Source organism: Poecilia mexicana, unplaced genomic scaffold, assembly GCF_051168715.1.
Source record: "Poecilia mexicana isolate PSO_F unplaced genomic scaffold, ASM5116871v1 scaffold_6, whole genome shotgun sequence".
Taxonomy (NCBI): Eukaryota; Metazoa; Chordata; class Actinopteri; order Cyprinodontiformes; family Poeciliidae; genus Poecilia; species Poecilia mexicana.
The window spans coordinates 7,374,004-7,399,126 of NW_028263375.1; the positions used below are offsets into that span (position 1 = coordinate 7,374,004).

At 40.0% G+C, this 25,123-nt stretch overlaps 3 protein-coding genes across 3 annotated transcripts; 1 reads left to right on the plus strand and 2 right to left on the minus strand.

Annotated features, from left to right (window-relative positions):
* Positions 1-1,952: 1,952 nt before the first annotated feature.
* Positions 1,953-3,344, minus strand: foxl1 (forkhead box L1). Its single transcript, XM_014997325.2, has one exon. It carries the CDS (start codon positions 3,255-3,257, stop codon positions 2,340-2,342), a length of 918 nt encoding a protein of 305 aa, XP_014852811.1. The 5' UTR covers positions 3,258-3,344; the 3' UTR covers positions 1,953-2,339.
* Positions 3,345-6,608: 3,264 nt separating this feature from the next.
* On the minus strand, positions 6,609-7,919 carry exosc6 (exosome component 6). Its single transcript, XM_014997316.2, has 2 exons — positions 7,590-7,919; positions 6,609-7,249 (listed from the first exon to the last, which is right to left on the minus strand). Exons 1-2 carry the CDS (start codon positions 7,865-7,867, stop codon positions 6,703-6,705), a joined length of 825 nt encoding a protein of 274 aa, XP_014852802.1. The 5' UTR covers positions 7,868-7,919; the 3' UTR covers positions 6,609-6,702.
* A 1,802-nt stretch (positions 7,920-9,721) lies between these two features.
* Positions 9,722-24,938, plus strand: aars1 (alanyl-tRNA synthetase 1). The gene is made up of 20 exons (XM_014997315.2): positions 9,722-9,827; positions 11,940-12,097; positions 12,201-12,389; positions 12,542-12,687; positions 14,261-14,452; positions 14,706-14,850; positions 15,409-15,554; positions 16,192-16,300; positions 16,419-16,569; positions 17,438-17,562; positions 17,668-17,812; positions 17,972-18,150; positions 18,755-18,868; positions 18,943-19,149; positions 19,909-20,093; positions 21,624-21,732; positions 22,415-22,528; positions 22,597-22,803; positions 23,126-23,239; positions 24,226-24,938. The coding sequence occupies exons 2-20, from the start codon at positions 11,954-11,956 to the stop codon at positions 24,403-24,405; spliced, it is 2,901 nt and encodes a 966-aa protein (XP_014852801.1). The 5' UTR covers positions 9,722-9,827; positions 11,940-11,953; the 3' UTR covers positions 24,406-24,938.
* Positions 24,939-25,123: the final 185 nt, after the last annotated feature.

Below are 25,123 nucleotides of genomic sequence, written 5' to 3' on the forward strand. Positions count from 1 at the left end.
TCCTGATTTGCTCAGCGTCGGCCTCGCAGCTCCTCTGTGGAGTGTGGGTCTATATTTAGCCATGATGGCGAAGCGGCGCTCTGATTTCATGCAGGTGACAGGATGGAGGTTGGAAACTCTTAATGAAGCCTCGTTTGTTGTTTTAAGGTTTTATTGAAACAATGTTGACTTTTTCTGTCATTTTATCAGCCTGTCACATCGATGTTGAGCAGTTTTACTCAGTTGCTTCTTCTGCAGGGTTTAGATGAGGTGGAGGGCTGGACTTTGACTAGGCCATAATTTTCTGCTCTTTGGATTCTGGCTCTATTTATTTGATCAGGGGTCTGCAATCTGAGGTTCCAGAGTTACATTATGTCCTTCAAACCGATTGTTCATAAAACTTGAGAAATATTTTTAAACATAACAAGAAAAAAATAAAAGTTTTTTAAATGGTTTATTTGCACAGAATCTCCATAGCAATAAGGACATCTTTCTCCATTTTTAATGTGACTTTCATTTTTCAGTGTTTTTGGTCATTTTCTAATATCAACCATGTTTTTCAGCATATTTTCTACATTTTTAAATGTTACATTTGCATAAAATCTCAATTAAGGACATCTTTCTTCATGTTAAATACATCTGGACTGTTTAATTCAAGAAAATAATTTTAATGTCGTCTTGTAAAGGTTTGAAATTTTTCTTTCTTTTATAATGTAAAATTTCATATAAACATCTAGTTTTTGTGCAAAAAAACATCATTTATGCAGCAGATGTTTACAAAACTTAATTAATGGGGCTCATAAGGGGGAAAATGGCTGCTTTGGTTGCTGAAGTGGCAGTTTTATAATTCGGTTATGTGGCTCTTTGAACAGGGCAGCATAAACCGGGGAGTTTGGGTTCAAAACAATTATAAAATCTGAAGTTTTGTTTTGCTTAATTTATTTAGTGAAATTCTAAATTTGTTTGTTTGTACATTGTAAAAAAAAATCAAGTAGAGACTTGCAGCAAATTGGATTCACTTTCATTATCAGTAATTTTCCCTTTATTCCTCTTGTTGCTTCCTGCTCGGATCCAGAGTTTGATTTATTTTAGGATTCCTGCAGCATGTTGACTGCAAAAACAATCAGATCGAGCATTAAAGATGCTAAAAGATGCATTCAGGAGGCAAAGGTTTTTTTTTTTTCTGCAAAATTTTTTAACATCTATTTGTAGCATTTTTGACACCCAAAATACTAAATAATGACAGCTGGCTGTAGTTTGATGCAGGAAAACAGCAGAAACATTCTGGTTCAGTCCTGCCTGCATCAGCAGGGTGATGCACAACTAACCAAACACACTGCAAAAATCTTACAAAGTATTTTTGATCTTCTAGTGCAAATATGTTAATACACTGGAAATAAGACAGAATGCTAACATTTTATTTAAGGGGTGAGGTAAGACTGAGATGAACCCTGTCATAAACACAAAGGAGTCTTTATTCATGTTTATGAGTAAAGACTCATATGTGATGTCATGACGTGTCATTCTGTAATTAATTACATGGACTTTCAATCCAGCTGTTAAGTCAGCCTTATTCAAACATCCCTTCAAATACAGAAAAAATAACTTACAAGTAACTTTTCAGCAAAGTAAGAGTTTGTTTTAAATAATTCCTTCATATTGATTAAAGCAGTATTAGTTCCCCTGGCAGATTAATCAATTAGTAACAGACATTTTTCCCATGTTATAAGTGAAATAATAGTGCAACTAGCACTTTTTTCATCAATATTAACTTATTGACTTGAAACAAGCTCCTATCTTGTTGAAAAGTTACTTACAAGTTACTTTTGTCTTATTTGGAGATATTTCTCGTAAAGAAACTCTACCAGAAATGGTTGGTAAGATTGAATGTTTTTGCAGTGCAGTGAACTGGAATCTGCAGGATATTTTCTGACATTCTTCTGTTAAAATAAATCAATAACAGCAATCAACAGTTTGATCTCTACCTGAACTTTATTTTTGCAACATTCCAAGGCAGAGCTGGCCAGTTTATATGTTTTGGTTACAGCGTCCAGTAAAGTTAATCCTCACATTGTCTGGCATCTCCATGCCCTGTCGTGTTAAATTACAACAAAAAATGCATTTAAACGTGTTTGTCTGCAACAATCAAAGAAACAAGAAGTCACACATGAACAAAAACACTCAGTAATTACGCCTGTCTTTCTCCCTGCTGTTCTGCTGTATTGTTTTAATGCTGACGATGGTGATGAATGTAATAAAAATGGCGCAGATCTTGTGGTTTCTGGGTAAATATAGCTTTGATTGGCAAACTATTACGCATCTGTGCGTAAAAATCCTTGACTGTTTTTGCCCTCTCCCCTTCAGTGGAAGCGCAGCGCTGAGTCCGAGCAGGTGAGAGACAGGTAGGAGCAGAAGGGGAGTCCCACCTGGACCAGGTGATGGGGATGCGACCTGATGAGCGGGGGCGCGCAGAGACTTTCCGCTGAAACGTCCAGGACGCGGCCGCGCGCTTCATCTTGATTTTTGGATAAGATGCTGTCGATGGTGAACCCTTTGGACCTGTCCGTCCTCTGTTCGTTCGCTCTCGGTGTTTGCTGTGCGGCAGCGGGCAGGTTGGCGCGCTGAGCCGATCCTGGATCAGCGTTGGGTTCCGTGGAAATATGAGCTTTTTGTCTCTGTGCGGCTGGATTCTGCTGGGTGAACTTTAAAAGAACCGGTTCTGTGTTCGGCTCTTTATTTGGCGTCGGTGCTGTCCGCCAATCAGAGTTCAGAGTTCCCCTGGACGACACGGACACTTTGGCGCGTCTCGATCCAGGATCTTTGGAGTCTGGCGCGTCCTGCTGGCTCTTGGCCCTCCTCTTCCTGCGGCGGTAGTTTCCGTTTTCAAACATATCCAGACAGCTGGAGTCCAGGGTCCAGTAGCTGCCCTTCCCCGGCCGGCCCTTCTCTCTGGGCAGCTTGATGAAGCAGTCGTTCAGCGACAGGTTGTGCCGGATGGAGTTCTGCCAGCCCTGCTTGTTGTCCTGGTAGAAAGGGAACCGATCCATGATGAACTGGTAGATGCCGCTGAGCGTGGCGCGCTGCCCGGGCGCGCTCCTGATGGCCATGGCGATGAGCGCGATGTAGCTGTAAGGAGGCTTCTGGGGGGGCTCCTGGGACCCCGGAACCAGGCTCAAGGTGCTGTCCCCTCCGTACAGGTAGATCAGCGGGGTTCCGGAGAGGCTCAGAGCCGAGGGGGAGACAGCGAGCGGCGGCAGGCGGCCGGGGAACAGAGCCATGAGGGGAGCCTCTCCTTCACCGACTGACTCCTCACACTCATGGGGCCCCAGAAAACTGTCCTGAGCTTGTTGCGTTATGTTGACACTGAAATGGGAAATAAACTGTCCATCAGAACCGGTCTGTGTTCCCAGCCCACCCACATTCATTCAAATTTCACCTAAACCCCCTCTCTACTCTCCCCCTCCCCTTCTTCTTCCTCCGGCCCGCAGCCAATGAGGGGCCCGCTCATTCCCCTCATATGTTTACAGAATTAGTGCTTGATAAGTCTGCCCACCCAGGCTGAATCAAGCTGTGTTTATTTGGACAAATTTCCGGGCAGCATTTCCAGAAACGCGCTGATGTGCTGTTTGAAATCTGCAGGTCCAGCCCTGCGCAGAGATCTGCTGCTCCACAGAGGGAGACAAGCAAACCGGGGGTCACAGAATTAAAAACACAAAGTAAATGACTTCCAACAGTTTCTGTTCACTTATTTATGAGCCTCGTAATAAAATCCTGGCGCGCAGGGTTTAACTTCTGCATTAATTCAGAGAAAAACTGAGCTAAAGTGACAGGGGTCTGCGCTACAAAAACACAATCTCACCAAGTATTTTATTCTAGTGCAAATATTTTTAGTAGACTTGAAATGAGACAAAACTAACTTAAAATAAACTTTTTAGCGAGATATAGGAGCTTGTTTTAGGTCAATAATTCATTAATAATCATTTTAAATAATACTAGTTCCACTAACAGATTACTTCACATGAGAAAAATTGAGTGGAAAACTCCACTCTACTTTTTCATCAATATTACTTATTTACTTAAAACAAGCTCATATATTAATTTTGTCTTAATTCAAGTGTACTAAGATCAGACCAAAAATATTTGGGAAGATTGTTTGCTTCTGCAATACTCAATTTACTGTATGAATCTTCCATAATTGCTCTTCATAATTTGGGCTAAAATGATTCGTCTTTGACAACAAATACGGTTTTTAGTTCTTTTTATAGAATAATTGTATTCAAGATATCTGCAGGTTACAAGAAGTCAAATTCAGAAATTTTTATAAACATCTTTAATGACACCTTGAATTAAATTTAAGACAAATAAATAAATATAGAATTATGGGATTTTGGTAGCTTGCTAGTTAGCAGCTAGTTACCGGTAGCCGCAACCCGTCTCGAGCGCAATGTCTGCGGGTGGCTCAAACTTTTGCCTGACAGAAAAGTCCGGTGAGTAAAAAAAAAAAAAATTAATTCATAGAATAATATACAATATTAAATGGTCATTCCACAATAAAACATATAAGGCTAATTTAATAATAATAATAAAGAATTTAAGAAATTTTAGACACATGAATTTAAAACATTCTGCATATCCATTGAAAGAGTCTAAAAGTGCCTTTAATATTATTCTGGATTAATTTTTAGCGATTAGATTGAAAACTGAGCTTCTTCCCACCTTCATAATTCTTCTGCAAATTTTAGAATTGTAGAATGACATATATCCATCCTCTTTTTGCATAAGTTTTGGGCTTTTTCTTGTTTTAAAACAGAAAAAAATATGGCAGAGGTTTAAAAATACATTTCATAAAGTGCATAAAATGATAAATTGTTGTTTCTTAAAAAGATCAGATAGCTTTTCTGGTTCTAAATAAGTTTTATTCAGCTGGACTGAAGGCAATCATGACTATTAACGTGTTTAACTGGAGACTGCTTTATATTGGGGATCAAAAAACTGTCAAAAATCATAAAAAGACTGTTATTGTTTATTTATAACAAAACAGTCCAACTAAGAGCTAAAATGTAAAAAAAATAAATGGTGGAAAAGTCGCGTACAGCTCAGTGTTCAGATAATTATGTGGATATTTCTGTTTCAAAAGAAAATATTCGTATCCAAAGTTTGAATTTTCCGGAGTTGCTGCAGAGGTGGATTCCCTTACAAGGACAACACAGTCGGTGTATTATTTGGAGATGGGAGCATGATGCTTTATATTCTGTATTTTCCTGTTTATAGGTCAGAGGAGGATTATAACAACTTCCCAAGTGGGCCCAGCTGGGCCCTGCTTACATTAGGGATTCAGAGCTTTTTGGTGAATAAACTCTGAAGTTTGCTCTGTTTCTCTCTCAGCAGACGGTGATTCATTAGACAATTAAACTAAACTAACATGCAAGGATGAGAAGAGAGCTAAAGAATTCGGGATCTGACATTTTAATCCTTCACAACACATTTAAGATCCATAAAAAGACACTGAGTGACTTTCAGGAGGTTCTGGAAATTGCCAGTTGCTTTCTGGAGTTTATGGATTCCATAAAGTAAACTTTAGGTTGTGAAGTTACCAGAAGATTCCAGGAAAATATCCAGTAAGTTCTGGAAAGTTCTACATAACAAGTCACAATTTAGTAAAGCTGGTCTCTGAATGTACCCTGTACGTTTTGGGAAAGTAACCAGAAAGTTGCAGGGTAAGTTCCGGAAAACATCTGGAAAATATCTGAGAAAGCAACAAGCAGTTTTCAGAAATATCTATTATTTTATGTTCACACCACTACACTGCAAAAACACAAAATCTTACCAGGTATTTTTATCTAGTTCCAAGTGCAAATATTGCAGTACATTTGAATTAAGACAAAACTAACTTAAAAGTAAATTTTCTTTCACCAAGATACAGGAGCTTGGTTTAGGTCAGTAATTCCTTATATTGATAAAAAAAATGTATATAATCCCGGCACTAGTTTCACTGGCATATCATTTCACTTATGAAGACATTGTTCCCATGTAAATGAAGAATATCTGCTAGATGAACTAGTACTTTTTAACTAGTCCTAGTACCAAGTCACGAGTTATCCAATAATCACACAACTCTAGTCAACAGCTATTTTTTTTTCTGTTGGATCCAAAAAGAACAGCTCAAAATCATAACTCCTCCACCACCGTGGTTGATAGTTAGTATAATATTTTTATGGTTTTCTAGTATTTTTTATTTGCTCCTACTACACTGCAAAAACACAAAATCTTAAGTATTTTTGGGCTGGTTTTTAGAGCAAATATCTATATATATTTATATATAGGAGCTCGTTTTAAGTCAATAATTCTTTGCAGATTATTTAATTTAAGACATTTTTCCCATGTTATTAGTGAAATTATCTGCAAGTAGAACTAATACTTTTTCATAATGAGAGAATTATTGCTCTTATATCTTGCTGAAAAGCTACTTATAAGTTTCTTTTGTCTCATTTCACATGTATTAAGATATTTGAAGTAGAAACTAGACCAAAAATACTTGGTAAGATTTGGTCTTTTTGCAGTGTAGTAAACTCTATGAATCAGGAAGCAACGGTCCAACTAGTGTATAAAAGCAGGCTTGCATGTTAAGCTATTGAGGATGAATAGTTTATTTTTTGTAACACTGCAGATAGAAAATAAGTGATGTTAATGAACATAAAGAGAAGTGAGGGTCCAGAGTGTCTCTCAGCTCTCTGCTGGTGGCGGAGCCGCCCTGCGAACCGCCTTGATCAGAGCCTGCTGGATGACAGGATACAGTTTATAACATCCCTCGATGCAGGTCCGAATCCCCGCCGTCAGCGTCTCCTCCGCCATCTCACCGTCCGACTGCAGCCCAGACACCTGGTTCAGACTGGGCAGGAACGCCACCGTCAGCCCGCCCCGCTTCTCCCGTCTGCCTGACCTCCAGCTGTTCTCCTCCAGGTACGTTGGGTCGACCACGTAGGAGCCGCCATCCTGGCGCAGGGAGCAGCCCAGCACCAGGTCGTACATCTCAATCCCGGCGTCCGCCAGCGCCATGGAGGCACAGGTGACGGCGTGGGCCAGAACCGAGCCGCTGTTCTCCAGAACCATGACATTGACTTCGATCTGAGAGCGCGGATACTTATGGAGGCAGACGGCCGGCTGCAGGCTCTCCTGGAGCATCAGGGAGAAGTCCTTGTCCTGGCTGCCCTGGATCCAGGAGCCACGCTCCGGGCAGGAAAACGGAGCGAAGCGCATGTCGGTGGTCAGTCTGAGACACAGAAACAAACACACACACACACACACACACACACACACACACACACACACACACACACAGAATGAGTCAAAACACAAAACACACCAAAACTGTTTTCAGACTGGAGTCAGAAAACAAACCACAGGGCTGGGCGATACAGCTTGAAAATAAAATCTCTGATCCCCCCCCATACTCAATTCAATTTAGATTTTTTTTTTAAGTTTTTGTTTTTTTTCTAAAAAGGAAATTACAAACAGAAAATATTTTCAAAAATAGTTTTTTTTTAATGTAAATCCTGCTTTCTGAGTTAGACGACTGAGAATAATAAACATGATTAATAAACAGCCCTTACCGTCCAGATTTCATGTCAGTCTCATCTTTCCGCTCCGTCTCCCGCGGTCCGTAAACGCAACACAGCACCTTGGTGTTTCCAGCCTCGATGTAAGCGGAACCTTTAGCTTGACTCACCAGGCCGCAGCGGACAAACACCGGCCGCACGTCAACTTGATCCCGCTGGCGACCGTCCGCTCTGGGTCCGTGAGAAGGGAGAACTTCGGCGGGTCGGGACCAGAACAGAAGCGGACTCTGAGACGCCTCAGGCCCGCGAACTCGCTTCGTATCGGTCGGCATGACGCGCTGAAGTGAACCGCTAGACAAAACGGTCCCCGGTGAACTACAGCTAGCGGAGAAACGTTCCGGGAGCCTATTGATCAATATTGTCTTTTTAAATGTTTATGCCAGTGATGTCCAAACTTTTTGCCATTAGGGCAAAAATGTTAAGTTGAGAGAAGAGGTGGGAGACTTTTTTTTAATTTTTATGTTATTTTTTATTAAAACTAAAATGATTTACTTCTTTAGAGATTTGCCATTTATCTCTACCATAATGTACTAAATTGACAATATTTTAAAAAAAAGAAAAATAGTCTATTTTTTCAAGAAACAGTTGCTGTATTAGATGACAACTAAATACTTTCCAAAACATTTTGGGGGTTTTATTGTCCTCGATTTTCTTTTTTTCTTTTTCGCATTTATTTTTGACAACAAAGGTTGGGCAACACTTACTGGACTTAGCAAAGTGTAATGAAAAGAGAAAAAAATTAATAAAATAAAAATGCTTGCTCTTGTACCTAAATAAATGCTTAAGAAGATTTTCTTTGTAAAAATCTCAAATTAATTCTAAATCCACTCTGTTCTTAAATGGCCCCCAACCAAATTATTCATGGGAACATGGTTTATGTTTATTCTGTTGTTTTTCCACTAGTATTGTTAAGATTTTATTTTCAACCAGTATGTTATATCCAAATATGGATGAAACACTGCTGAATATTAAAAATATGTTTAATTTATTTAATGTCAATTGGTTAATTGATTTATTTATTTGCATTACAAACGTATTTATATCTCAGGACATTTTTTTTTAAATCATGTTACAACCACAAACACAAAATGTATTTTTTAACATTTATATGATGGGACAACACATCAATTTTACTTAGTTTTAAAGCAGGTTCTGAACATTTGTTTCCCAGATAATTGATCTAAAAAATATTCTTAAAAATGCTGTGAGATCTGAATGAAAAGATAAGCAAACGAAAATGGGCACGGAGATGATTAGCAATAATGCACCACAAATTTGGAATAAACTTCCAGAAAACTGTAAAACAGCTGAAACACTGGGTGCCTTTAAATCTCAACTTAAAACCCACCTGTTTAGAGTTGCTTATGGCTAAATTAGGATGGGTTTTGATGTCTTCAATGTTTTTAATGTTTTTATCTTTTCTTTTTATCTATTTATTAATTTCTCTTTATTTCTCTTTCTCACTGTTTCTGAAAGGTTAGAGTCCTTGTCAAACGGCGTTTTGACTAAAGTCCGAGAGGTTAGAGTCCTTGTCAAACGGCGTTTTGACTAAAGTCCAATGGGTTGGAGTCCCAGTTCTCAACTAAAATTCTACAGCTTTTTATTTCTCTTTCTCACTGTTTACGTTTTAATGATGTTTTTTTTAAATCTCTTTCTCACATGCTGTTTTTATTTTAATTATGTAAAGCACTTTGAAATGTCTTGCTGCTGAAATGTGCTGTACAAATAAAATTTGATTGATTGATTGATTGATTGATTGAATAAGGAAAAATATATATATATTTTTAAACCCAATCAACTTGATTAAAATAATAAGGAATTATTAAATTTTTAAAAAAATTATTAATTCAAAAAGAAAATATAATACACATGTAAATAAAATAATTAAATCAGTTATAAAATTGTATTTAAAAAAAATAAAGTAAGCTATAAATAAATAAGTCAAAGCTGATTCAGGAGTAAGAAGATGTCGACGTTGACACCTGCGTCTCCTCCATTGCATCAGCCGAGCGCTGAAGTTTATACCACTGATGTGGCGGGATGGGCTAAAACTGATAGCGGCATTGTCCAATGGGAATCGTGTACCGCTGACGTAGCGCTGCCCTCAGACCAATCAGCGGCCCTCATGGGCGTATTCGTTGGATTCAGGCTTCCCTTTTGGCCGAGCAGCGTGGATCAAGGCGGTGATTCTGGGAGTAGAAACCGATTCATTCTGTGACAACAGCGACTTCTGTGAGTATTATCATGAACCTCTGTGTAAATACACTGCAATAACCACTTTGTCTGGGCAGGTTACCTGTGATACATGTGCTTCGAGTTATTGAATTTAGCCTGGAAAAATAGATTTAGCCCTTCGAGGCTAACTAACATGTTAGCTTGCTAACGTCATGTCAGCTTGTTTCTCTTCGACTAAGAGTGAAAAAACAAACGGTTAAACCAGTTTAGTGTCATTTTTTCTACTCATGCTGTATAAATACAGTTTATCGGTTCTATTGTTAGTTTCTATTTCTGTCCGGAGAATTAAAGCACTTTATTTTCTTGAAAATATCACAAACAAGCTTAAAAAGCAGATTTAATAAACCAATCACCTCCATTTATTACCTTCAGCTGCTCTGTAGTATGTGTTTGTTTATTCAAAGCCAGAAAGATATTAGATACTGTACAATTTTAGGTGATTTCTTTACACTTCATAAGACAAAAACAAATGTACTAATATACAGAAAGGAAAAAATATATATATATAATTTGGAAATTAGTGGGATGAAGAAAAACGTACTTATTCCCAACATTCCCATCCGTATGACTGCTGCCATTTACAGCTTGGTATGATCATAAAATCCTTCTTTATGTAAAACTCACAACATGTTTTTGGAGTACAAAGAGGTGCTGGAATAAACGTCTATAAAACCAATGAACAGTATAATAAATGTAATGCATTATATCATCAGAAGTATTTAGCCTTGTTGATAATTGAGACACTATTTGTCTGATTGAGTGATTATTCCCAATAGCTAACACAGTATTGACACCAATAGCATAGCATTTATATTTATTAGCAGGTCAAATCCCCGATGTGCTCCGTCAAGTTACATGCTGAGTAAACCACAGGGGGTTGATATTTCCATCCCATCATAAACAGACCCTGTAGTCAGGACAGGGACAGCAGGCTGTTTTCCATCCGGCCCGTTTGGGCCCTGCAGAGCAGATGAGACCTGCTGTGAGGGTTCCTGGTTATCCACAGATTTTCCCCTGGAGGATTCATCTCTGCACCTTTTTAACTCCACACAGCGTGATTTATGCTGAAGCCACAATTCTTTTTATTCACTGTGGAAAAAGCCAAAACATTTGATATATGAATTATTATTTTTTTATCTTGCTGGGTAAAAATAGGACAAAATCAATAAATCATCTTGTTTTTACTTAAGTTTCTAATGCATTTTGCAAAAACCTTTTATTAAATACTTATCAACTCACAACTTTGCTGTGTGAAAAGGTAGTGAATTTAAAGGTGTGGTTTGTGTGCTGCTGAATGAAGGGTGCAGCTAATTGCATTATTAAAACTCGGCTGTCTGTCAGGATTACTGAACTGTCGACGCGAAAAGGAAAAAGATGAGACTGAAGGTCGAGAGTCACACCTTAAAAATTAACCATAGTAGAGGGAAGTAGTAGTTAAAGTGCCAGGTTTCTCTCTTTATCCCCTAACATCCCTTTATGTTTGGTCTGTTTAGCAGTAAAACGGCTCTGCAGCAAAGAACAACTGCATTCTCATTAGTATTTTATCCCAAACTCATGAGCTAACATCCTGTCCGAACAGGTGAAGCTGTGAAACAGCTTAAGGAAATCTAATCAGCTATGAAGGACAAGAGAATGTGTTGGGATTATTGTCTTCTTGTGTTAGAAAATCACTTTGCACCAGATGCAGGAAGCTGCAGCGGAGAATGCTGCAGCTAAAGGAGCAGCTGATGGCTCAGCTGCAGAAAGCTTCAGGATGTGCAATAGTGTCCAGGAAGCTCTGCAGAACCATGTGGCCACCACTGCAGAGCTTCCTCAGCATCATGAGGAGAATGATTGTGTCTGAGAAAAGCATAAACTGAAATCCTACAAGAAGAAAAACGAGGAAAAGCAGAAGACTGGTGCAGCCTTATTTTTTCTGCTCCATTCTCCTCCTGATTGCTTGGCAAATAACCTCTGTGAAAAGGCCATAACTGCTTTGAAAGGAGCTCAAAGCAGGCAGAAGTGAGAAGAATGAAAGCTTATTATCTAAGAATCATTTTGCAAAAAATGTAATGAACATGTTTTGTATAGACCATTTACCTTGTTACCTTCCTTGTTTTCGTTCTTCAGAAAGCTGATTCAGAATGGATTCGTCTTTGACTGCAGCTCAAATTCGGCAAAAGTTTATTGACTTTTTCATCCGCTATGAGCACCAGTACGTTCATTCCTCGTCCACCATTCCTCTGGACGATCCCACGCTGCTGTTCGCCAATGCCGGCATGAACCAGGTAGAAGCTGGGAGGTTTCCAACGTTTTCTTCAGATTATTATTAAACTGAAAGGAGATCAGAGCTCAGAAGTATTTTATTTTGTTGTTTATTCTTCCTGTTAGTTCAAGCCGATCTTCCTGAACACCATCGACCCGTCTCATCCCATGGCCAAGCTGCGGCGCGCGGCCAACACTCAGAAATGCATCCGTGCCGGAGGAAAACACAACGACCTGGACGACGTCGGGAAAGATGTCTACCACCACACCTTCTTTGAGATGCTGGGGTCCTGGTCCTTCGGGGACTACTTTAAGGTACGGACTCTTTGTTTAGTCTGTCAGAAATGAGACGAACTGAAGATCGACTGTTTTCAAATCTGATACAGATATCTCAGGTTCAGGATCGGCTGATCCAATACAGAAAACATAATTGGATTGAATTGACGATTTTCTCTTTCTGCCCTCAGCAACTGGCCTGTAAAATGGCTCTGGAGCTGCTGACTGAGGAGTTCGGGATTCCCATCGATCGGCTGTACGTCACCTACTTTGGGGGAAACGCCGATGCAGGCCTGGAGCCCGACCTGGAGTGCAAACAGATCTGGATCGATCTGGGGTGAGTCTGATTTTTAACTTGCTGTGATATTTTAGTTGCGAGGCTTTCACCTCTAACTAGGCCTGTCACGATAACAAATTTTGCTGGACGATTAATTGTCTAAAAAATTATTGTGATAAACGATAATATTGTTTCAAGACCTTTCGACACTGATTTAATGGAAATGACTAATATTGCATGTGACTTTCTGTCATAGATAAATGCACTTTATTTTCAAAAGAACACATAACACTGGAACTGATGAACTAAATAAACAAAACAACCAAAAACAAAAAGGATTCTCAGTCCCCATTAACAAAAAACATACTTGAATAAAAACTAAACAACATGAAGCCAAAGTGGAAATAAATACTGCATTCAACCAAAAGAGTGCAGATTATGAAGTCTGTATTGCCCTTCAGTAATCACTATATTTAAATAGAGAAGACGGGCACATCCGACTACCTAATGCAGTAGTTCACACTACACCATTTTTTTGCCCCTATTTTCCCCTTACGATAATCTTAGATCGTTGGCCGATCTAAGATTGTCGCTGGTGATTTCGTAACCGATCATCCTGCAGTGTATGGTGGGTTACGGTAGATCGTCGTGGCCGCTCCGATCTAAATCGGGAGCTTAATGCAGCCTGTTGAATGTGACAGGTAGCCAATCAGAAAGCGAGGATTCTCCTCCGTGCTTTCTGAGGGAAATAACGGAGGGGAATCCCAAACAGCTGACACAGCGCAACCCATATGTGGAAACAACATTAATATTTATTCAACGTTTCATGCAAAGAATGTAGAAATGACAAGGGGAGGAGTTGGAGCCAAATTGCTACCGCAGTTAATAAACCCGGTAGGTTTTCAGCTGTTCTTCGTTAACGTGACATAAATAGGTTATAATGATTTTCATTCAGTCAGGACTCTAGCCACATGCATCACAAGTAGATTCTAGTAAAGCATTGATTAATGCCTGGTTTTAAAATTAGTTAACTGGACTTGTAGCCATTATTTTGTGCCCATGTTGCTGGACACCACACGGCACGATCAAACCCGATCGAACCGTTATACCTAGGATTTCTGTCGGGTTTTGAAAATGGGCTGACAGTCCGCCAACAACTCATGTAGTGTGTGCTGGACATTACACTGAGGAAGAGCATCGGAGCTGAGCCTTTTTCATTCAGTGTCATCAACAGAAAGAAAAAAAGATAGGAAGAGACGATAAGGCCGATAATTAAAATGAGGTTGATAGGTTTAATTTATCGTGCGATTAATTGGTTTATCGTTTATCGCGACAAGCCTACCTCTAAAGAAATTTACATGGAAATGTCAAAATTCACACTGAAATATAAAGATGGAACCCTAAAAAACCTATTTGGCAGTTTATCAGCAACAAAAAGTTGATTAGTTGCATTTTAAGTGGAACCAGTTGATACCGAAATAAAGATGGCGGGACCATCCCAGAACAGGGAGGAGAAACGGTCCAAACAGAGTCTGCTGTGGGATTCCAAAAGCACTTTATGCGGTTCTGTTCAGAAATGTAAACACACTCCTTAAGCTTCACCTTAGTGATAAAATCCATTTTGTTGCTGCAGTGTGGCCGAGGAGCGCATCCTGCCGGGAAGCATGAAGGATAACTTCTGGGAGATGGGAGACACCGGCCCCTGCGGCCCCTGCAGTGAGATCCATTACGACCGGATCGGAGGCAGGGACGCGTCTCACCTGGTGAACATGGACGACCCCAACGTGCTGGAGATCTGGAACCTGGTGTTCATCCAGTTCAACAGGTCAGCCACACCAAGCAGCTGGGCTCGTGCCAGAAATGATTGAAAATGCTTCAGTTTGGTGTTTTAAAGGTTTGGAAAGTCCTGGATTTCTTTCTGAAGTCCTTGAAAGTTGTTGATATTCAAACTGCAATCTAATGTTTGATAGAAACATTAATAAAAAGACAGACACGTTTTTTTCTCGTTGTCTGAAGGTTAGCCAGACTAAACTTTTCTTGTTTTCTGCTAGAATCACTGAAATCATTTCTGTTTGCAGAGAGTCGGAGACGGAGCTGAAGCCTCTACCTAAGAAGAGCATCGACACTGGGATGGGACTGGAGCGCCTCGTCTCCGTCCTCCAGAACAAAATGTCCAACTACGACACCGACCTCTTCGTCCCGTACTTTGAGGCCATCCAGAAGGTACCAGAAAACACCTGGATTATTCCATAAACTGCAACTTTAACAAACATCAGAGGACTTTAGTCACAACAAACAGGATGTGAAAAAATTATTTTAGGTTTTAAAAGATACAAAATACCAGAAAGAAAAGAGCTAAACCTGCTGCAGTAACCAGTTTATCAGTTAATGGCTCTATAAACTAAAATGTAATTTCCATTATTAATTTGAAGAGCAATTTTGTTTACATACATAAAATAATAGAACAATAAATAAATTCTAAATAAAAACAAACACAACCAAAGCAGGAATGAAGGAATTATGGTTCTTTTATTTTCTTCTTTATTTAAAACATCTTCTAGTTCCAGTGTGGAGTTTTTTTTTTTTACATAACTAAAGTTGATTACATTTTCAGAGTAAACATGCATTATTATTATGCCACTATCACTTTATTACTTGAAAATGCCTGAAGCTAAATATTGTCGTTCACCTCAGTAATTTGTAGGGCATCATGTTGTCCCTGAATGTATTTTTGGCAGCAGATTGTTCTGCAGACTGAAGTGGAAATGATTTCGTCCTCAGGGTACGGGGGCTCGACCTTACACCGGTAAAGTTGGCGCTGATGACGTCGACGGGATCGACATGGCGTACCGCGTCCTCGCCGACCACGCCCGCACCATCACCATCTCTCTGTCGGACGGCGGGCGGCCCGACAACACGGGCAGAGGGTGAGTGGGAGCCATTTTTAAAAAATTTAACTCTTTTTAGGTGTATGCAGTTCAAATCAGAACTTTAACAGAGACCAGTGATTACACACAAAGACCAAACAGAAAAAAACTGATCAATTTACAGAACTATCTATAATCTATATACCTTAAAGACTTTCACCATGTTCCATCTAGAGATGCACCGATCCACTGGTTTTCAAACCTGATACCGATATCCGACGCTCAGTATCGGCCGATAAAGATCCGATACAGAAAACATCATTGAATTGACTTAAAATGTGTCTTTTTATTCAACAGACATAAAAGTACTGAATTACAAATGTATTTGATAACTTTGCACCAGTGCTGCTCACTTAAACACACCGATGGTCAAACATGTAAAAACAACTTTCATTTGTTCAGTCAGAGCAACTAGGAGAATAACAGCAATAGGTTCATTACCTTGGTCAAAAGTAGAAATAAACTGCAACAAACCTTCTTTAAAAAGGTTCAAAAAGTGCAATTAGAACAGCTAAATATAAAAATAAAATTGTTTTAATTCTAGTCTGTTTCCACTCAGTCGGTGACCTAGATTGTCTTTGGGAATCAATAATAGTTTGTAGTGTTTTAACCTTCGTCTCTGTGGGTTTCTGTCCAGCTACGTGTTGAGGAGGATCCTGCGTCGTGCGGTTCGTTATTCCCATGAGAAGCTCGGCGCTCAGAGGGGATTCTTCGCCTCTCTGGTGGATGTGGTGGTCGACTCTCTGGTGAGAGTTTCATCTCTTATCATATGCCGGTCTATCTTTCTTTCTTTCAGTTGTTTTTTTTTTTCTACTTTGTGATAATTTATGATAAATTTATGATAAATTTGCTCTAAATCTGCAGGGCGACGCTTTCCCTGAGTTGAGGAAAGACCCAGAAATGGTGAAGGACGTCATAAACGAGGAGGAGACGCAGTTCCTCAAAACACTCAGCAGAGGGCGCCGCATCCTGGACAGGAAGATCATGAGCCTGGGAGACTGCAAGACGATCCCGGGTGAGTTTGAGCTTAGATGCAGGAATTTAGTGAAAACCTGGACTTTGCTGTCCTGCTTCTCCTTGTTTTCTACCTGGGAATTTCTAAACATCTGGAGGATTTTATCGATTAATCAAAGATTTTGTTTTTGAAGATTTAGTATTTGAGAAATCTTTTTTTTTTTTTTTACTAATTCACTCTCTGAGTGGTTCGGAGTGATGTCACCACACCCAGAGCCGCCATCTTGTTTCCATTTATTTGGACTTTGAATTCAGGTCAACTTTGTGACAAGATGTTATTCTAAGACTTTTTTCATAATAAGAATGAAGTCATAATATTACAAGAATACAGTCTTAGTAATACAGGAATAAGGTCAAACTAATACAAGTATGAAGTGCAGAATAAACCCGCAGAATTGGGAGAATTTTATGAGAAAAACCAACACAAAGAAACCCAGTTATCCAAGCTTTTTTCTTATTAAAAGAACTTTTGAATATTATGATCATATTCTTGTAATTAAACATTCTGGCAGCCTGGCCCTGTTGGTTTGTTGTGCAACTCTCAGAAGGGATGATTGAAATAAAAGCCACTTTTTGAAATATTTTCTGTTTATTTAAAGAGCGAGGAAAAAAATTAGATTAAAATCAGATCTGGTTTGGAAAAAAAAAGGGAGATTTTATTTTACAGCCGCATCGGCCGGCTACAGTTTAAACCCAGTGCTGCTGGAACGGGCCGGACCTCAACTCTCGTCTCTTACTGATTGTTTCAGTCACTTTGATAAAAGGTTGTAGCATCTTTCCATAATCCAGGTAATGATACAGCAGTCCTGTGGTTGAACTTCAGGTGTGCTCGTCTCCTGATGCTTTAACCGGCCGCCACGTTTCCCCAGGTGACACAGCATGGCTGCTGTACGACACGTACGGCTTCCCTCTGGACCTGACCTCGCTCATCGCCGAGGAGAAGGGCATGGAGGTGAACCTGGCCGCATTCGAGGAGGAGAAAAAAGCTGCACAGGTGAGGAGAAAACAGAAATAAAAAAACAATCAACTTACACGCAATTATCAATTCATGGCTAAAATCAGTTCCTGTACTGAACCTGTAACTTGCCGTGTTTCTCAGCTGAAGTCTCAGGGCAAAGGAGCCGGAGGCGAGGACCACATCATGCTGGACATCTACGCCATCGAGGAGCTGAGGAACCAGCAGGTTCCGGCCACAGACGACTCTCCCAAATACAGATACGCCTCAGAGGAGAACGGGACCTACGGTTGGTGACGCTCCTGCTGCGCGCTCCGGCTGCCCGCTCCCGGCTGCCCGCTCCGGCTGCCCGCTCCGGCTGCCCGCTCCGGCTGCGCGCTCCGGCTGCCCGCTCCGGCTGCGCGCTCCGGCTGCGCTCACAGATGCTGATGGTTTCTGTCGTCTTAAGAGTTTCAGCCGACATCCGCCACGGTGCTGGCTCTGCGGCGGGACCGCGCCTTCTGCCAGGAAGTGACCACAGGCCAGGAGTGCGGCGTGCTGCTGGACCAGACGTCCTTCTACGCGGAGCAGGGCGGCCAGACGTTCGACGAGGGGTACATGCTGCGGGAGGACGACAGCTCTGAGGATGTAGGTGCCACAAACGCAGAGTTCAGCATGCACCGTTCATTATGCTGGAATATTTGGCTTAAAATTAAATTTCAGGGTTTTTTAAATACCAGTCTAATAAATTTCTTCACTTTCTTTTCTATAAAAGAAATTAAAAAATAAATATTTTCAAAACGTGTTTTTTGTTTGAGTTGTATGGTGGAGTATTGGGGCTGAACTGGACAATAAATTGTTCCGTAATTTATCGCGATAAAAAATGATAAAACTACGGATTCTCTTTTTGAAAACAAGCTTTCCTTTATTTTTTATTTTATTTTAAAGATTCGAAATGGCAGAAATTAAATGATGGTTCTTTAAAAAACCTTTTTCTGCAGGAGGAATTTACTGAAAACTAGAGGCTGTCTTTTTTTCAGTGTAACTTTTTCAGCTCTAAACAACTTTTTTTAGTTGAAAGTTTTTGAATAAATCTTTTTACATGCAGAAGTTTTATTTGTCAGATAAAAGTCAGATTCTGACCTTTGACCCGTCAGTCAGAATGAAACCTGGTCGAAGCAGTGATCGTTATTTTCCGTTCTCTGCTGGTTCTGGTTCTGACCTCAGGTTTGTTGTGTTTGTTTCTCTGCAGCGGATGGAGTTCACCGTGAAGAACACGCAGGTCCGGGGCGGTTACGTTCTCCACATCGGAACCGTCTACGGAACCCTGAAAGTCGGAGACCGGGTCACGCTGCATATCGACGAGGTGGAAAATCTTTTCTCTTTCTTTCTGACTTCTCCGTCTCTGCAGCTAAAAACGACAAACATTCGTGTTTCCAGGCCCGCAGGCGGCCGATCATGAGCAACCACACGGCCACGCACATCTTAAACTTCGCCCTGCGCGGCGTTTTGGGCGAGGCGGACCAGAGGGGCTCGCTGGTCGCTCCGGATCGCCTGCGCTTCGACTTCACAGCCAAAGGAGCTCTGAGCACCGGAGAGATCCGCCGGACCGAGGAGATCGCTTGTGCCATGATAAAAGATGCAAAGGTTGGTGAAAAGATTCGATTTTTGTAATCTTAATTGTTTCTCTTTAAAATCTAAACTAAACCAGGGATCAGTCATGATGAATCGATTACTGAAATAATCGTAAACTCATTTATTAATTACTCTTTAACAGGGAGCTTACAGACTCCATTTGGCGAAAGAACAACACAGTCAGAGCAGTAATTAAACCAAAACTGTACAAAAATATAAACTTTAAGATGAAAAATCTTTGTGTGTTTTACTCAGAGCTCCTCCAATAGCAGGTTTAGCTTCACCTGGTTCAGGTTCTCTGAAAAAATAAAATGAAATCTTCTTTTGAGCACCTTTTGCTATCCAGTTATTAATAATAAACAGATTAGTAGACAGAACTTTTTCTAATGTTCTGTAAAAAAAAAAAAGGTTAAATTGGTTAAAAGAAAATGGCGCAGAACATACCAATTTATCCGATTTATTTAATTTGATTTATCCATGACTATAACAGTTAGCTGAGGTTGGATAAATTAGACAAAACATAAGAAAAACAGATAAAATATGATAAGCAAACTGGATGTGTTGTCCTAACTAAGTTAGGTTGGTTTAAAATTAATTTTAGAAAAAGTTAATCTGGTCAGTTTAAGTTTAGGTTGGCCAGAAACTGACAAACTGAAGTTGGGCTACGCTGACAGAAGTTTATAAACCACATGCTATGGAACTAAATTGGGGCCAAAAGTTTGTTCAAACCAAAAATGTTAAAACTATAAAAAACCAATTTTGATTCTGCAGCCAGTGTACGCCATGGAGGCCCCGCTGGCTCAGGCCAAGGCCATCCAGGGTCTGCGCGCCGTGTTCGACGAGACCTACCCCGACCCGGTCCGAGTCGTCTCCATCGGCACCCCGGTCCAGGAGCTGCTGGACGACCCCAACAGTCCCGCCGGGTCCCTCACCTCCATCGAGTTCTGCGGCGGAACGTGAGTGGAGAGCATGATCAATGATTCATAATTTACAACACTTTATAAACATTTTATTAAAAATATCTGTTTGCAAATGCAGAGAAATATGGAAACATATGGAAGGGGCTTCAACAATAAACACATTAGTACAAAACAAAAATGACCAGTTAAAAATATTATTACTGAGTATTGATAAAGTTCTCAGTTTAAATCTCTCATTTTGATTTAACAAAAGTTTCTGACGATTTTTCCACAATAAATCAGGAATAAAGTTTTTCCAAAAGAAAATGAATGAAGGATGGAAATAGTTTTGTTTTTATAAGTGGAAGGAAACGAGCTTTACCTCCTGCTTGCAGCAGGTGGTGCCGTTGTTCCATTTCATGGTGATAAATTTGAATTTCAAAAATGCTCAAGATTCACACATTTCAACCTGCAAATTACAGAAAACGAGATCTTTCCTTCCCACAGCCGTCGCCGTCTACAGCAGCTCTTCAGCTCAATGAGCTACAGCAACATTTAATTCTCTTTAGTGTCAATATTTGAAAACTTCAACACTTCCAGCAGAAACAACAGCAATGAAGCAAGAAATTAAGGGTTAAAAGTAAATAAACTCCAAAAATACAAACATCATCAGATAAATTCAGCATTAATTGTGATTAATTGATTTTTGTCGGCTAATTTATTCGTTAACTGGAGTATAGAGACTCAAAACAAAACCATAAGCTGAAAAAAACAGCATATGGAGAGAAATGATAAAGCACAACTGTAAAAGAAAGAGAAACATTTTATTTAAGGTGAGAAACGACCATTCTTTGTCTGTAAATATGATTTACTCCTTAAGTGGCAGCTTCAGCTGCACCTGCTTCAGATTCTGTAAAATAAATAAAATCGACTGGCAGACAATCAGAAAACGAGGATCAGAAATAATATTTTAGTTTTTCTTTTTTATTCATCAATTGGTGAATGTGAAACAAATATTACAGACTTTAAAAAAAGAAGTTTAGGTCAGAACAAATAACAGCATAAAAAACAAACCAAAACAAAGAGGTTTGCATCCAGAATATAATCAGATGGTGTCACAACAGAAACGATGAAATCATTTTAACGTGGGTTTGAACAAACTTTTTACTTTTAATCTCTGCAGTTTTTTCTGATTTGCATCATTATTTTCCGATTCCCTAATATTCATTGATTATCGTCACGGATATTTTGGGTACAAGTGGAAAAGGAAAGACGGAAAGTAAATAAGATGAAGAATTAAAGATGCTTTTTAGCTTCTCCAACTTTCTGAGGCCCTCACAGCGCCCCCTGGCGGCCTCCACAGCGCCCCCTGGTGGCGGCCCCCACAGCATGTCCAGTTTGTCTAAAAGCTGCTGATTGCTGCTGTGTTTCTGTTATTAAAGTATCAGATTCCTGCTGCGGAGCCGCCTGACGCCTCCTGCTGTCGCTCTGAATCTGCCGCCTCTCCTCCTCCTCCGTCTTCTTGCTGCTTCCTGCTCTCTTTCTGCAGCTCGGTCAGTAACGTGCTGCTGTCTCCGCTATCCGCAGCCATCTGCAGAACTCGGGTCACGCTGCGCCCTTCGTCATCGTTTCAGAGGAGGCCATCGCTAAGGGCATCCGCCGCATCGTCGCCGTGACGGGAGCTGAAGCCCAGAAGGTCGGAGACGCACATGATGCAAATTACAAATATAAAAACAAATCGCTGCCGTCTCCCAGAATAAAGCACTTATTATGTCGCCACCTTCCTTTATTTTCTTTACCTAAATTATCTTTTAGGAAAAAAGAGTTAGTGATTCTTTTTACTTTGTTTTCTCCCAAAATATTTTTAGTACAAAAATTTTATTTATTTAAACTTTAATAATCATTTAGGAAAAAAGATTTGGTAATTTTATTTATTCTATTTTTACCTAAATCTTGATTGATTTTTGTCCTTTTTTTGGCGATAATTTACCAGCAAAGTGTTTTGAATTGAAAATGCTTATTTTGTCAATTTTTATATATTTTTCAGTTAAAAAAGTGATGAATTAATTACAGATCCTGCAATGAAGTCAATTTAAAATTTGTATTTGAATCCAACTGATATATAATTTTATTCTTATTTTGGTTACTGATTGGCAAATTTTTACTAAATTGAACACAAAGGAAGGAATTTTCTAATTTTCAAGTTTTGCTGGTGAAACTTCAATGACGTTGAATTTGGAGTTGAAAGGAAAAGTTTTTCCAAGTCTCCACCGACCCTGAAGACATTTTATTATCTTTGATCTTCCTCAGTGGATTTTGCTTTTTTTCTTCTTGTTTTTTCTCCTCCTTTGACTCCTTCCCTCCTCGTTTTCCTGCAGGCCCATCGGAAAGCCGACGCCCTGCGTCTGTCCCTGTCCGCTCTGGGAGACAAAGTGAAGCAGCAGACGTCCCCGAACAAAGACGTGCAGAAAGAAATCGCCGACATGACCGAGGTGGGCGGCGTCTCGGCGCTTCAGAGCCGCTCTTTGTTTCCGTTTTAATGTTTCGGTGTCGCCTGCAGTCCATAGGCACGGCCCTGATCTCTCAGTGGCAGAAGGACGAGATGAGGGAGACGCTGAAGGCTCTGAAGAAGACCATGGACGACCTGGACCGCAGCTACAAGGCCGACATCCAGAAGAGAGTCCTGGAGAAGACGAAGGAGGAGATCGAGAACAACCCCAACCAGCCGCTGCTCATCATGGAGATGGAAACCGGAGCCTCAGCAAAGGTAAGAGGCTGGATTTTATCACGCACAGGGTTCATAAAATACTTAAAATTACATGAAGTTCAATTTGGTGTTTCTAAGGTTCGAGAACTGCCTGATCGCTGTGTAGACGCGTCGCCCTGCTGGAGGGCAAAAAGCTGCTCGCTAACTGACTAGCATCGGTTTTAGCTGTTAAGTTCAAAACGTAAATCTTAAATATATGAAAGAAAAACAGACGCAATGCTTTACTACTAATTGTCAACTAGAAAACAAGGTCAGGAGAAGTTTTCATTGAAAAAATTGAAGATGTGAAGAATAACATCCAACGTCTTATTTTTTGTTTCAGGCTCTAAACGAGTCGCTGAAGCTGCTGAAGAGCCAGTCGCCGCAGACTGCCGCCATGTTGTTCACTGTTGACCCTGATGCTGGTAAAATCACCTGTCTGTGTCAGGTTCCTCAGGTACGACACTCATCCATACCAATCATCCCTTATAAATAACTTAATTTCTCACTTAAAACTGGATTTTATGCTATTTGGCATCAGATAAACAGGATTGAATGATGCCAAAGATAAAAGTTTGACATATAGACCAACAATTTTTAGTTTTGCAAAGAGTTGGTAAAATTGCCTTTATCTATTTTCCTACCAAATCTAAATTTAGTTTAGATTAATTTAGTTTATCTTAGTTTAGTTTACCTCCCTAAACTCACCCAGGTACAGTCTAGGTTAGGGTAGGGTAGGTTCTTAGTTGATGTTGATTCATGCTAATTACCTTTAATGTAAAGCTACATTATGTTATCTTTGTAATCTTTAATCTTGCCTTAATTTGCCTCATAGTTTATTTATTTAATTTAGTTTAGCTTTGCTAAAATTATCTTAGCCTCTTTAACTTATAGTTTAGCGTAGCTTATTGTAGCCTTAGTAAAGCTGCTTAATTTGGTTTATTAAATGATTTTTTTTTAGTCTAGCTAAATTTCTATTACTTTTGCTTACCATTAGTTAGCCTAGCTTAATTTAATGTAGCTAAATGTGGTGTAGCCTAGCTTTGCTAAATCCACCATTGGTTAAAAAGTTTTGCTTGACTTATCTTAGTTTTCTATATCTTGTCTCAGGTTAATCAGCGTTAGCTTTGTCAATCTTAATTACATTTTGATTACGGTTTGATTTTTTTTCCCACCTTGGCTTCATTTAGCCTAGGTAGCTTAGCTTGCTATCTTAACCTTTGATATATAATTAGCTTAGTTGTTTTTTTTATATTAGCTTAGTTTAGCCTATCTGTGCTTGTTTTGCTAACGTTACCTTAGCATGTCCATGTCCCTATGCTAACAGTTTTCATGGAAACATGAAAGCTGCTTTAGAAGTGCTGATCGCAGACACATTTCAGGAATGTTTTGATTCTGTTTTTGAACAGTTCTCCCACTGAATCCCTTCCTCTTCTTCTGCAGGACGTGGCAAACCGCGGCCTGAAGGCCAGCCAGTGGGTTCAGGAATTGTGCCCTCTGCTGGACGGAAAAGGCGGCGGTAAAGACATGTCAGCACAGGCGACGGGCAGAAACACGCAGTGCCTGCAGGAGGCGCTACAGATGGCTAACGAGTTTGCTCGACTCAAACTGGGAGAAAACTGAAGGGAAATACTCCATCTCTGTTTTCCTCGTTTTTTCTTCCCCGTGTAGGTCAGACAGAAAACTAAACCACCAGATGACCAGCAGAAAATGAGCCACTCGTATTTATTGAGTCTGGATGGAGCTTGAATATGAAGCGTCTTCTCATGCACTTTTACCTGGAAGGGGATACGTTCGCTACTTAATTGCATGTTTAAGTGAGAAGGGAAAAGAAATGCTAGCGTTAGCATCTTGCTAGCTCCATGCGGCTGAGGAAAAATAAGTAAAATTACTTCAGCTCCTGATAATCCGCCCGTTCTAATACTTCCTCCTTTTGAGTCTTTACACCATCTGGGTTTATTCTGTGTATCTTCTGAAGCTTAATCTGATCCACACCAGGTAGAAACTGGTTTAACATTTTTAAAAAAACATAATTTTTTATGATTTTGCTGTAAAATGATTACTGATGTCTGTGTAAACTCCCCACTGACATTTAGTTTCTAATCATCGCTGCTGCTTCGTGTCGATAATGATGGAATAAATCTGCCTGGCGAAAGCGTCCGCTTCCTGTGCGATTCATTTCAGATCCGTTGATGTGAAGGTCGGCGAGCAAAACCAGAAACCGTTTGAACTTTAATAAGATGGACGGCAGTTAATGAGCCGCCGGCCTCTCCTGATGCAGATCGATGTTATTAAACCAACATCAAATGATGGCGACTCGCTTCCTTCATCACTTCATTAG

What these genes read in the sequence shown, in the direction of transcription:
- aars1 (XM_014997315.2), top strand. Translation starts at nt 11,954, where the DNA reads ATGGATTCGTCTTTGACTGCAGCTCAAATTCGGCAAAAGTTTATTGAC. An exon ending in CAGATCTGGATCGATCTGGG is followed by an intron (nt 12,688 to 14,260) that starts GTGAGTCTGATT and finishes TTGTTGCTGCAG; the next exon opens with TGTGGCCGAGGAGCGCATCC. An exon ending in TCACGCTGCATATCGACGAG is followed by an intron (nt 18,869 to 18,942) that starts GTGGAAAATCTT and finishes TCGTGTTTCCAG; the next exon opens with GCCCGCAGGCGGCCGATCAT.
- exosc6 (XM_014997316.2), bottom strand. Translation starts at nt 7,867, where the DNA reads ATGCCGACCGATACGAAGCGAGTTCGCGGGCCTGAGGCGTCTCAGAGT. An exon ending in ACTGACATGAAATCTGGACG is followed by an intron (nt 7,250 to 7,589) that starts GTAAGGGCTGTT and finishes TCTGTGTCTCAG; the next exon opens with ACTGACCACCGACATGCGCT.
- foxl1 (XM_014997325.2), bottom strand. Translation starts at nt 3,257, where the DNA reads ATGGCTCTGTTCCCCGGCCGCCTGCCGCCGCTCGCTGTCTCCCCCTCG.